Here is a 13317-nt window from a genome sequence, read left to right on the forward strand (position 1 = left end):
AAGTAGCTGGATATAAAATTAACTCAAACAAATCAATGGCCTTTCTCTACACAAAGAATAAACAGGCTGAGAAAGAAATTAGGGAAACAACACCCTTCTCAATAGTCACAAATAATATAAAATATCTTGGCGTGACTCTAACTAAGGAAGTGAAAGATCTGTATAATAAAAACTTCAAATCTCTGAAGAAAGAAATTATAGAAGATCTCAGAAGATGGAAAGATCTCCCATGCTCATGGATTGGCAGGATCAACATTGTAAAAATGGCTATCTTGCCAAAAGCAATCTACAGATTCAATGCAATCCCCATCAAAATTCCAAATCAATTCTTCAACAAATTAGAAAGTGCAATCTGCAAATTCATCTGGAATAACAAAAAACCTAGGATAGCAAAAACTCTTCTCAAGGATAAAAGAACCTCTGGTGGAATCACCATGCCGGACCTAAAGCTCTACTACAGAGCAATTGTGATAAAAACTGCATGGTACTGGTATAGGGACAGACAAATAGACCAATGGAATAGAATTGAAGACCCAGAAATGAACCCACACACCTATGGTCACTTGATCTTCGACAAGGGAGCTAAAAACATCCAGTGGAAGAAAGACAGCATTTTCAACAAATGGTGCTGGCACAACTGGTTGTTAACATGTAGAAGAATGCGAATCGATCCATTCCTATCTCCTTGTACTAAGGTCAAGTCTAAGTGGATCAAGGAACTTCACATAAAACCAGAGACACTGAAACTTATAGAGGAGAAAGTGGGGAAAAGCCTTGAAGATATGGGCACAGGGGAAAAATTCCTGAATAGAACAGTAATGGCTTGTGCTGTAAGATCGAGAATTGACAAGTGGGACCTCATGAAACTACAAAGCTTCTGCAAGGCTAAAGACACCATCAATAAGACAAAAAAACCACCAACAGATTGGGAAAGGATCTTCACCTATCCTAAATCAGATAAGGGACTAATATCCAATATATATAAAGAACTCAAGAAGGTGGACTCCAGAAAGTCAAATAACCCCATTAAAAAATGGGGCTCAGAACTGAACAAAGAATTCTCACCTGAGGAATACCGAATGGCAGAGAAGCACCTGAAAAAATGTTCAACATCCTTAATCATCAGGGAAATGCAAATCAAAACAACCCTGAGATTCCACCTCACACCAGTCAGAATGGCTAAGATCAAAAATTCAGGTGACAGCAGATGCTGGCGAGGATGTGGAGAAAGAGGAACACTCCTCCATTGTTGGTGGGATTGCAAGCTTGTACAACCACTCTGGAAATCAATCTGGCGGTTCCTCAGAAAATTGGACATAGTACTACCGGAGGATCCAGCAATACCTCTCCTGGGCATATATCCAGAAGATGTCCCAACCGGTAAAAAGGACACATGCTCCACTATGTTCATAGCAGCCCTATTTATAATAGCCAGAAGCTGGAAAGAACCCAGATGTCCCTCAACAGAGGAATGGATACAGAAATTATGGTACATTTACACAATGGAGTACTACTCAGCTATTAAAAAGAATGAATTTATGAAATTCCTAGCCAAATGGATGGACCTGGAGGGCATCATCTTGAGTGAAGTAACACAATCACAAAAGAACTCACACAATATGTATTCATTGATAAGTGGATATTAGCCCAAAACTTAGGATACCCAAGATATAAGATACAATTTGCTAAACGCATGAAACTCAAGAAGAATGAAGACCAAAGTGTGGACACTGTGCACCTTCTTAGAATTGGGAACAAAACACCCAGGGAAGGAGCTACAGAGACAAAGTTCGTAGCTGTGATGAAAGGATGGACCATTTAGAGACTGCTGTATCCAGGGATCCGTCCCATAATCAGCTTCTAAACGCTGACACCATTGCATACACTAGCAAGATCTTGCTGAAAGGACCCAAATATAGCTGTCTCTTGTGAGACGATGCCGGGGCCTAGCAAACACAGGAGTGGATGTTCACAGTCAGCTATTGGATGTATCACAGGGCTCCCAATGGAGAAGCTAGAGAAAGTACCCAAGGAGCTAAAGGGATCTGCAACCCTATTGTTGGAACAACATGATGTACTAACTGGAACCCTGGAGCTCTTGTCTCTAGCTGCATATGTATCGAAAGATGGCCTAGTCGGCCATCAATGGAAAGAGAGGCCCATTGGACTTGCAAACTTTATATGCCCCAATATAGGGGAATGCCAGGGCCAAAAGAATGGGAATGGGTGGGTAGGGAAGTGGGGGGCGCTATGGGGGACTTTTGGGATAGTATTGGAAATGTAATTGAGGAAATTATGTAATAAAAATATTTAAAAAAAAAAATTTTTAAAGAAGTAAAAAAAAAAAAAAAAAAAAAAGAAGGAATTTTACTTACAAAATAAACAGAATGCTTAATGTTAACATTAATATTTAAATAGTAGAGCTTAATTGTCTAGGTGTTTATCTCTACTTTATTCACATTAACATCATTTAGTCAACCTGTAAAGTCTATATAGTAAGACAAGTTAAAATTGGAAAATTACTTCCTACTAGATACAATTGAAACACATACATGACAAATGATTTCTATTATATTTGAGTTTACAATATTCAAAAAGGAATTTGCCACAAAGAGAATTAATTCATTTTAATTTTCACTCTTGCATAATATAGAACTCAAGGAATACAAAAGAAGATTAAAATGACAAATTTTCTACATTAATTTATAAAGGTACTTAAGCAAAAATATTTTACAAATACATCTACTGTTAAAACATTTCTTTTAAAATTTTATGTTTTTTTAAGGTACCATTATGAGTTTTTTCAACAAAATAATTTTATGTTTCTTCTTCCTTCCATCTATCTGTTCACCTCTTCTGTGATATTCCTCTCTGAAGCTGAGAAAGAAGGTTAGAAAGGAGAGAGAGTTTAGGTCTCTTTAGTCTATTTCTTGCTGATTTGGGGTATCTAGTTCCTAGGGGCATATCCAATCTTCATTGGAAGGATATCTCCAAGCAATAACAACAAGCAAATAGCAACACAGCAATGCAGCAATCCAGCAATCCAGCAAAAGCAAAAGCAGCAAATGCAACAGAGGATCTAGAAGTAGAAGGGATGACCAGCAGGAGGATCTAGAAGTAGAAGGGATGACCAGCAGGAGCAGAAATGGCCACAGACCCCTCAGGGCTCTCACATTTATACCCTCTTAAGAGTTCCCAGAATTCCAAACATAAACTATCTGTAGCTGGCAAAAAATCACACTCCTCCTAGACAAGTCATAATTAGCAGGTATGGAAAATCTGAAGCAGCCCCATATCCCACACCTAGGATTAAAACAATAACACAACTACGTAACACAACTGGGTTCTTAAGGAAACCATAATTCTCACTATAGCTCTTTGCCCACCCCCACCCCACCCCCCACTGTCATTATTTATGCTGAAACGTAAAAATAAGTTCATGGACTTGAAGAAATGGATATTAAATCCTGAGCAAAGTTTGTCTAAATTATTCTAGATGTATGAGACAATATTCAGCTCATCTTGGCACAGTTTCCTCCAGAAACATTATCACCCTGTTGTCAACTTAATTACAAAGACATAGTTGGTATGTGTACTGGCTAGTTTTATGTCAACTTGACACAGCTGGAGTTATCACAGAGAAAGGAGCTTCAGTTGAGGAAATGCCTCCATGAGATCCAGCTGTGGGGCATTTTCTCAATTAGTGATCAAGGGGGAAAGGCCCCTTGTGGGTGGGGCCATCTCTGGGCTGGTAGTCTTGGTTCTATAAGAGAGCAGGCTGAGCAAGCCCGGGGAAGCAAGCCAGTAAAGAACATCCCTCCATGGCCTCTGCATCAGCTCCTGCTCCCTGACCTGCTTGAGTTCCAGTCCTGACTTCCTTGGTGATGAACAGCAGTATGGAATTGTAAGCCGAATAAACCCTTTCCTCCCCAACTTGTTTCTTGGTCATGATGTTTGTGCAGGAATAGAAACCCTGACTAAGGCAGTATGCTAAAATCTTTGAAAATTAAAAAGAGTGCTTTAAATATGCAGAAATAAAACAGGAAGGAACAAAAATCTAGTTTTTAATATTTATTTTGAATTCTTTTAGCAGAGGGCATTTGCCTAGTTGTTGTGAGGTTCAGGGTTAAATCACAAAAAGCAGGAAAAATCACTGACATGTTTTGTATTAACTATTAAGTAGTAATACATGTCATTTAGGCAAATTCAGAAATCATTGAAGCAATGATTGTTTGGAATTCATTAAAATGATGTGAACTTCAGTTCCATTGAAAGTGCTCAAGGTTCTAAAATACTGTTTAGTGAGATGCTGTTCTTATGATAAGTGGTGCATTTTCCCTTCATTTTGAAAAATCTGTTCACATGTCTGATGTAAATTACCTGTTCATGAACTATGAAAATGTCTGCCATGAAAGTAAATTTTCAAAAATAAGCATTTAACCTGAAAAAAAAAAAAAAAAAAAAAAAAAGAAAGAAAGAAAGAAAGAAAGAAAGAAAGAAAGAAAGAAAGAAAGAAAAGAAAAGGTGTGCTTGGTATTGCAGGGCACACAATAACACAGTACATTTTATAGCGGAAAGCCAAGCCTTTCTGGTGGGCCAGATGGCATTGTGACCTTTGGTTGGGTTTCTTGGTTTGGCTGTGGTGAATGTTGAATGCCTGAAGGGGTTAGGGAATGCCTTCCTTGAGTGATGCGAAGCAGCAGAAATAATCAGATAGGAACATATGGGGAAGGGGAAAGACTCTGTCCTAACCACGGTTTCCTAGCTCAATAGGCTTGGAGTTACATTCGTGAGCTGGCAGCAGGGACAACGCCATACACCCAGGCCCCCTTAACAACTGCTGCTACTGCTGCTGCTGCAGTGGTGGCTGCTGCAGCCTGGGATTGCCGGGTTTAAACAAAGCTGTGAGTCACACACAGCCTGTAACTGCAGGGCCAGGAAGCTCTGCGGGAGAGGCCACGCCTCTCTCCCTGTGAATCGCTGGCCGGGACAGGGGAGGGGCTGGCCCTTGCTAATGAGCAAGTTGGCCAGGCGAGACAGGAACTTCATTCCCCTCTGTGTCAGAATCCCAGAAATTATGCCCCTTCTCTCACCATGAACTGGCTATCGAGTTCTTCGGGAGTTGTGCTAACTGCTTACCACCCCAGCGGCAAGGACCAGGTCGCTGGGGACAGCCATGCAAAGGGAGGCGACGAAGCCACCTCCAGGTAAGGAGGAAAAACAAAAACCCCCTACCTGCCCATGGAACAAAGTGACAGGGAAGTTGTCAAGAGGGAAGAGAATCACCTATGTACTTGAATCCTGACCTGACGCCGCAACATAGGCGGTTGGCTAGTTCTTTGCATCTCATTTACTGGAGTGCAAGAGCACTTCTGGTTACCAGTGGAGGATGGGGGGAGTCGGGGGCGGGGGTGTGTGGGAGGTGACTCTGTGGCGCTCCGACCAGTTGCTTAGCAGGTGCATGTGCAAATACTGACTGATCAAATGACTGTATCGGAAACACTCTCTGGGAGATGGAATTCTTGAATGGGCTCAAAACTCCTCTGGAACTGTTAGCTGGGAAAGTCTGCCAAATAGCAGGGAGGCTGGTCACTCCTCTTGCTGTTTTGAGAGTGGCACCCTCCTCCTCTCTCTGAAAGCAGACCGCTTGGGCAAAATGCCCAAGTCAGTGGCCTGTGGCTGTGCTGTTCGCATTCTTCAGTGTGTGTAGATTACTCGCACAGCCAAACACACCCCTCCCTGCACTCTTGGGATTTCAAAGGGGAGTTTTTGTCAGCAGGCAGTAAGTACTCTGTTGGTAGAAGGAGCATGGTTAATGTTAAATCACTTTATAGGCAGATAGGGCAAACGTTCTATAGACCATTGAGTCGCAGAGTCCTCTCTGCCTCTCTGTGTACTTTGTTCTGTTTTTCAAGGTTGGTTTTTCCCCTGCCTCTTCCTTTCTCGCCTTAATGACCTTCTCCCTAGCTGAAACTAGTAATCTCCAGTCTTAGATAGAAATTGCAAACATTGGCCTGGAAGATTGAAAAAAAAAAGTTATCAGTAAGTCCAATTCCATCTTGATATTAAAGGTGATAATGAACACTTTATTGTTCCTGGGTACTTCACGCCTGTGCCTTCCAAAGAAAAGAATGCCTTCTTTCATTGGTTTTCCAAATCCTTAACCGCGTGGGGCGTGTGAAAAATCAAAGGAAAGGTTAGACCTTGCCTGGGGAACTTTGCTTCTCACTTGTTGCCGGTTGTATGGAGGCCATTGGATAAACTCATTACCAAAGTTCAAAGGGAGTGGTTGCTTTGGGGCTACACGTGTAACCATTTTGTTTCCTTTGAGATTTATCAAGCGTTTCCATGCACGCTTCTGCAGGACAGTAAAATATTCATCCTTTAGCAGCAAGCAGCCAGCAACAGCAAACCAACAGTAAGCAGGCCTAGCTTGTCTTCCTTCTGACAGTTAAAATAGCCCAAACTGTGAGCTCACAAGTTCTTCATTTGTCACTGGCTTCAGACTGGGTGGGCTTGAGGACTGAGCTGAGTCTTGGGTCTCCGTTGTGAGGGTGAATTAAAGCGCTGGGACTTTGGGTCCCAACCTTCATCCCACTGTTCAGACTCAAACTCCAGAAATCCCCCTCAGTTGTAGCAAAGTCTCTTAGGGGAAGCTTTTGCATGAAACTGTAGCCATTCTTTCCCATCCCATCTTTGCAAGTTTGTAGTTTGTTGTGGGAGGTTTAGACTTAAGCAGGTGGAACAAATGTATGTATTGTGTTGTTTCCAGCTATTGCAGAAGCAGAGCCAAGGTGGGCAGAGAAAACAGGGTGACCAGTAGGCCTTGTTGTTATGTGTCGGGCCACATCTCTAGATGGGCTGTAAAAGGCCTTTCAGCTAGCCGCCATAATGCTCACCAACCCTTTTCTGGGACTGCCTTTTCATGAGGGATAGGTAGTGATGCTGGGGTGTGGGGAGAAGATCAAAGACTGGTTTGAGGCAGGAGGGGAGGGGGAAGCAGTCTTCATTAATTTTTACCCTGAAGCTTAGTAACATATCAGCTAAGCACAATGTTACTTTGGGAGGTTCCTTGTTTAGCCTGGAAGGGGTTAAGATACTGGAGTTGGCATGGAGTAAGGCTTCCTGGAGTGAGGGTGGATTTGAGCAGTGGAACAGATAGGGCTAGTAGTGACCTCCTAAGGATGGTCAGAATGGATGGGGCTATGGGTGGATTGGCTGGCTGGTAGTTTAAGCTTTACGAAGTTGCTCCAAGATTTCAGTGATTGTTGATGCCTATTTTGTAAACAAAACTGAAGTGAAACTCATATAAAGAGGCTAATTAGATCCTGCATGTCCTCATATGTATTTAAAAGTAGCTGGAGGTAGCTCAAAATTCTGACCTTGTTTATCAAAGAATTTCATTTATTCTAAATCATATGTGTATATAATATATAGCATGTATATACATATACATGTTATATGCATATACACATATTTTATATATAACAGCAAAATATAAAGGGTTATATTTATGATTTCAGATGGTTATAGAAAATGTTTTGATTTTTAACTTTCTCTTGCCAAATCATCCTTTCAGGATGGTGAGAAGTTAATATTTTGGTGAGCAGCCTGATATAGAACTTCTTATATTACATTACCTCAATTAGAATTCACTCCCCCATCCCAGATTGAAGAATTCCTCTCACTCCTGGTTGGGGCCTCCCAGTTGGAGAATCCTGATTTATGTTTTCTTTTTGCAGTGTTTTTCCTTAAACTACAGGGACTTGAAAGAAGATGTTAACATTAGTTTTCTGGCTGACTGTATACAAATGATTCCAAAGGAAACCACTTTTTATGGACAGCTATATTTATAAGACTTTATTTACTTACTTGTGTATTTAGGCAGGCATCTCAGTATTTGCTTTAGGAAAAACAATTTTTCAAAAAATAACTATATCACTGTTATTTTGACTTTAGCATCATCTTAAGGGGAAAACTGTATGTTTTATTTTAATATTAATTTCTAGTGATATTTTCTGTTTTACTGAAAACTCTTAACTCTTTTTTAAAATTTTTAATAGTTTAAAATAGATTGGACAATGAGATCTTTGGTGCCTTGCTTGAACAAACATGGTTTTCATTGTATAAGGGTTATTGGAACCCTGAAACCCAAGGTTGGAAGTCCAACATGGCTCCATTCTTGCTCTCCTAGTCATTCGCAGTGTGTACCATAGACATTAATTTTCTGCTGTAAGTTGGACTTGAATGTAGTCTTCCCCTTGCTGGGAGGTCTTCCAGGCAAAGCTTGTGGAGTAGAGTCTGTCTCCAGGCAGGTTCCCCTAATACTTTAAGCCACATTGGGTAGTCTTCAGTTTGTGTTGTTTGGGAATCTCATTTTGTCAAGGGTTAAGATATAGAAGGTCACCATACTTAGTTAAGAATGATTTTGGAAGCGAGATGTGGCGGTGCATACCATCTCTAATCCCACTTGGATTATATACAATCTTGATTTGGGAGTGAAGGAGGATCTAGAATTTAAGCCTAGCGTTGCCTATCTACAGAAAGTTGAAGGTCAACCTGAACTATCTGAGACCATGCTTCAAACAAAAAGTATCTTCCAGCACAACAACGGAATGAATAAATGAATAATAAATCAATAAAAAGGCTTATGGGAAATTGGGTGTGCTGGTGTATACCTATAATTTCAGCATACAGGAGGAATGAGGAAGATGAGGATTTCAAAGTTATCTTCAGATACGTAGTGAATTTGAATCTTATCTCTAAGACCCTCCAATTCTCATTCACTCCCCACCCCAGGTAAAGAAACAAGACACTTGCCGGGCGTGGTGGTGCATGCCTTTAATCCCAGCATTTGGGAGGCAGAGGCAGGCGGATTTCTGAGTTCAAGGCCAGCCTGGTCTACAGAGTGAGTTCCAGGACAGCCAGGGCTATACAGAAAAACTCTGTCTCAAAAAACCAAAAAAATAAGAAAGAAGGAAAGAAAGAAGGAAAGAAAGAAAGAAAGGAAGGAAAGAAAGAAAGAAGGAAAGAAGGAAGGAAGGAAGGAAGAAAGAAAGAAAGAAAGAAAGAAAGAAAGAAAGAAAGAAAGAAAGAAAGAAAGAAAGGAAGAAACAAGACACTGGAAAATGAAGACGAGTATAAAATTTTAGTCTTTTGAAATCTGAAAGACCTTGGAAATGCCTTTTCTTCCGCAGCAGTTCTTCAGTTGGACTGGGGACAGCTGTACATGCAAGTTGTGCCTTGAAGTCCGTGAACCTCAATGGAATGTGGGTGGGTCATTTTTTGGCAGCTAGACTCCCTCCTGTCTTCTTTGTACTTCCCTCCTCCACCTTAAGGAACTTTGCCCAGCAGCAAGGCCAAGTGGGAAGTGCTGTCACTTTCATAACCATAGTTCAGCTCTAAATATGTTCAAGTCTCACGCATTGCTTTGTTCTGTAAGGTCTGTAAGTCACTCAGTTACTCCAAATACTGACTCTGAGTTGTCACTGAGAATCAGGCAATTGTCCCTGTGCTGGTGTTTAATGGAGATTGTGCCTGTCGCTTTTCTTCACTGTGACAAGTACTGGAGAAAAGCAAGAGAGCAAGCACCTACCTTGACTCCAGTTAGAGCCCTCAGCCTATGGGCCCAAATTGTTTTAGGCTTGAGTCAAGGCTAGGCAACATGGCAAGAGGAGTATGCTGTGGAGGAGTCAGCCAACAAGCAGAGAGACTATGGGTCTGGGTTGATAGGGGCCAGGCTGTCAAAGACACACCTCATGAGGTTTATTTCTTCCTACCTGCCCTTACTTTCAGAAGTACTTTATTATCCCCATTCCAGTATAGCCACCAGCTGGGACCAGGGATTCAACACATGAGCTCACGGAAAACATTTCATATTTAAAACTTATCGAAAAGTATGTGTTGGTGTAGGGAGAGGTGTCGTGGAGTTGAAAATAACCCGGGAGCTGCAGCTGGTCAAGACTAGCAGGTATATGAGAACAAGGGTTGTAAAGGCAGAGAGGTTAAAACGCAGAAGAGCCAGTGGCCTAGAGGAAGCCCTGGAGCTCTGGTAAGAGAAGCAGAGAGCTCTGCATAGCCAGAGGGGTGGGGAGAAGGAAGCTAGGGGACAACCAAGGGTTGTGTGAGTTGGTTGGACTTTTATATTAGATTTTTAAAAGAGATAGGATTACATGGAGGGAAGAAGATTTTGAGAAAGCAAGGAGAAGTCATAGGGGTTGATTATATAAATGGAGAAATAGCCACACATTGGAGGGGAGCTGACAGTGCCTGGGCCAAGGTCTTAGTCATTGCAGCAAAGGAGGGAATGGGTCACGAACTCTTGGAGATAGAGTCTGCCGGATTTCCTGATGCCTGATGCTTGAGCAAACTCAGATAAAGGTTGCAGGAATTTCGAGCTATGTTCTTATAAGGAGATTCTTGTTACCTTGTTACTGATGTAGATAGGGAAACTTCCTGTAGTGTGTAAGGAGGATGTGTTGGGGGGATATGGAAGTTGGTCTTTTGAATATAAGTCTCTTTTTTTTTTTGTTTGTTGTTGGTTTTTTTTTTTTTTTTTTCAAGACAGGGTTTCTCTGTATAGTCCTGGCTGTCCTGGAACTCACTCTGAAGACCAGGCTGGCCTTGAACTCAGAAATTCGTCTGCCTCTGCCTCCCAAGTACTGTGATTAAAGGCGTGCGCCACCACGCCCGGTGACGCCCGAAGTATTAAGAAAAAGACATGATTTGCTTTCCTTGAGGAGGTCAGCATTTTTGACCGGCTCTCTTAGTGCTGGGGATTAAACTCTGGACCTGTGCTTGCCAGACAAGAGCTCTACCACTGAGCTATGTATCCAGTTCAGGGCCAGCATTTTTATGTGACTCCCCATGGTATTTTAAAATCCTATGTACTATGCCACTACTAATTCCTTGCAAATTTGCATATTTTCTGAAGCTTTTTATTATTTTGTGAGAAGGATATTTGTTAATAAGTTTTTTTCTTTTCTTTCTTCCTTTTTTTTTTTTTTTTTTAAATTGCAGCAAGTTAAAGGATGTTTTCTGATCCCACATTTGTAGGATCTAGTTAGGAAATGCAATTTTTGTGCCCATCAATGTGGCTGATTGTTTTCAATGACACAAGGACTTTTTTTTTTAACCACCAAATGCCTTTGGTCAGTAGTGCAGAATTCCTACCCTTCATCCCCTCTTGAATTGTTAAGATGCATATATACTCTTGATCGGGCAGATTATACCTTCATTTACACAGTGAAGCATTCATTGCCTTTTCATTGTCTACATCTTTAAATGATGATCGAGGTGTGCATGTGTGTGAGTGCGTGCATGCGCATTTAATTGAGGGGGTATGGGGAATAATTTAAAGTTATTTTCAAAATGGACTCAGCAGTTGGTTCTTTAGGCAATTGTTACATAGGCTTAAGGATCAGCTGCATGAAATCTGGATTTATGTCACTTTTAATAATCAATGCGACCAGAGCAAATGATCTGTCTCTTAGTTCTCACTTGCAAGCTGCAAACATTAGTCTCACATGTTAGGACAAACCCCTCGCACCCTCGAGGCCAAGGCTACCCTGCTGGGAGTTCTTTCTGTGTTTCCTATTCCTGAGTGAATGAGAGTTCCTTACATCTGTGGCCATCTCTCCACTTACTGATTCAGCTCTACTTAGGGTCCAGAGGAAGCTTTCTCTGCTATCTTTGGGGTGTCACTATGTATTCTTAGAGCTCTGGAAATGCAAGCTCATGGGACTTGCCCTGCTTATTTGAGAGGAGTTAGGAGAACTTAGATGGTGTGGTGACAAGCCTCCCTTGAATTTCTTCATCAGATGTTTATTCTCCTGGTCCAAATCTTCTGTTGCAAACATGCGCTTGGAGGTGTGCTGTTTTGTTTCGTTTGATGGGTCCTGAGCCTTTTCTTCCAGTAAGAGGAGATGGAGCATTAGAAGGTCATTATGAGAAGAGAAAAAGAACGCATCGCAATGTCTGGAGTGAGTTCAGGCAAGAGGAGCAGAACTCATGTCTAGCTCCTTCTGTAGATTTATTTGCTTCAATGATATTGCATCTGTCACTTTGAGCTAGCCAGGTACTCCCAACATCTGGGGAGTCCTTTCAATACCAACTCCACTGAACTATATGTGTAGAAAGAATGGAAAATCTCATGTCTTGCAATTGTATTTTAGAGTTGCTTTTGGATTGAGAAGAATATATTTCTATAAGGGAAGTGGGGTTATCATACACCAGGGATCTTGGTCACAGGGCAACGATTCAATCTCTTTTTTTTGTTCAGTGACTGGTCATGTGGTATCACTTGTGACAGGCTTGTTTTCTCTTTAAGACCATTCCCCATGATCCCAGTGGCTCTTCAGGGGTGTCTTTCTACCATCTTTGTGTTTTAGAGCTAACTGAACCATCTTTTTACTAAACATTTAAGTTAGGTTTATATTTGCCCAACTCATCCAATTTTTATACATATATGTGGAGTGTGTGTGTGTATGTGTGTGTGTGTGAGAGAGAGAAAGAGACAGAGACACAGAGAGACAGAGACACAGAGAGACACAAAGAGACAGACACAGAGAGTTGAATGTACAATGTGTGTGTACAGGGAGATGTGAGTAGGGAAGCCAGAAGGGGACGTTAGGTGTGTCCTGCATTATCCTCTCTGCCCATATTCCTTTGGGACAGAGTCTCTCATTTAACTTAGACCTGGGTGACCTTTCTGTCTTTATCAAGCCCAGGTCTGGAATTAAAGGCATGTGGGTGAGAGTTATAGCCGTGTGAGTTATAGCAGTTTGTTCATAGTGCTGGAATTCAAACTCAGGTCTTACAGCAAGCTCTTGTACCCATTTAATCCTACTAATAGGCCAGAGCCAATCCCCAGGCAGTGGACTACTTGGTCATTCTGGGTCTTTTTAGAGAGAAGGCCTGTGAATAGACCAGGTTCCCAGAGGAACGATCTGGCATCTTTTCTAAGATGTGGGAGCCTGATGCCTGTCAGTGAACACACTTGCAAAATTATTGAAAAGCACTTTTGAGAGATTAATGTGTTAATAGTTTCAGAAATGAATGTTTGCTTTCACCCATTTACAGGATAACATTTTTATCTTAAAAAGCATTTTGGAATAAGTCAGATAACCTGTTTTAAGAACTATAAAGAGTGCACAAAAAGTGTCTCAAGGGGGGCTTCACAGTATCAGAAGTTAATCTGAGTTAGGTGCTTTGAGCTGATTTTGCTTCTGTTTACTGTTGGAGCATGCAAACTCATAAATCATGAGTCACCTGAAGTAAACTAGGAAGTTATCTCGGTCAGCTAGGAAAGCTGTTGTT

The 13317-nt window shown here is 41.4% G+C and overlaps 1 protein-coding gene across 3 annotated transcripts in view; it reads left to right on the plus strand.

Moving 5' to 3' along the window:
- The window catches only part of Arhgap18 (Rho GTPase activating protein 18), a 258522-nt gene that overhangs the window by 89382 nt on the left and 155823 nt on the right, over positions 1–13317 (plus strand). Inside the window, exon 1 of one of the 3 annotated variants that reach the window (XM_021175112.3) lies at positions 4999–5207. The exons of the other annotated variants lie outside the window; for them this stretch is intronic. Coding sequence (XP_021030771.1) covers positions 5095–5207 — 113 coding nt within the window. The 5' untranslated portion in view covers positions 4999–5094. Of the gene's footprint in view, positions 1–4998; positions 5208–13317 lie in introns of those variants that run through there. 3 annotated transcript variants of the gene reach the window in all.

The sequence above is a fragment of the Mus caroli genome, unplaced genomic scaffold, assembly GCF_978045245.1.
Source record: "Mus caroli unplaced genomic scaffold, Mus_caroli_1 scaffold_9, whole genome shotgun sequence".
Lineage (NCBI taxonomy): Eukaryota > Metazoa > Chordata > Mammalia > Rodentia > Muridae > Mus > Mus caroli.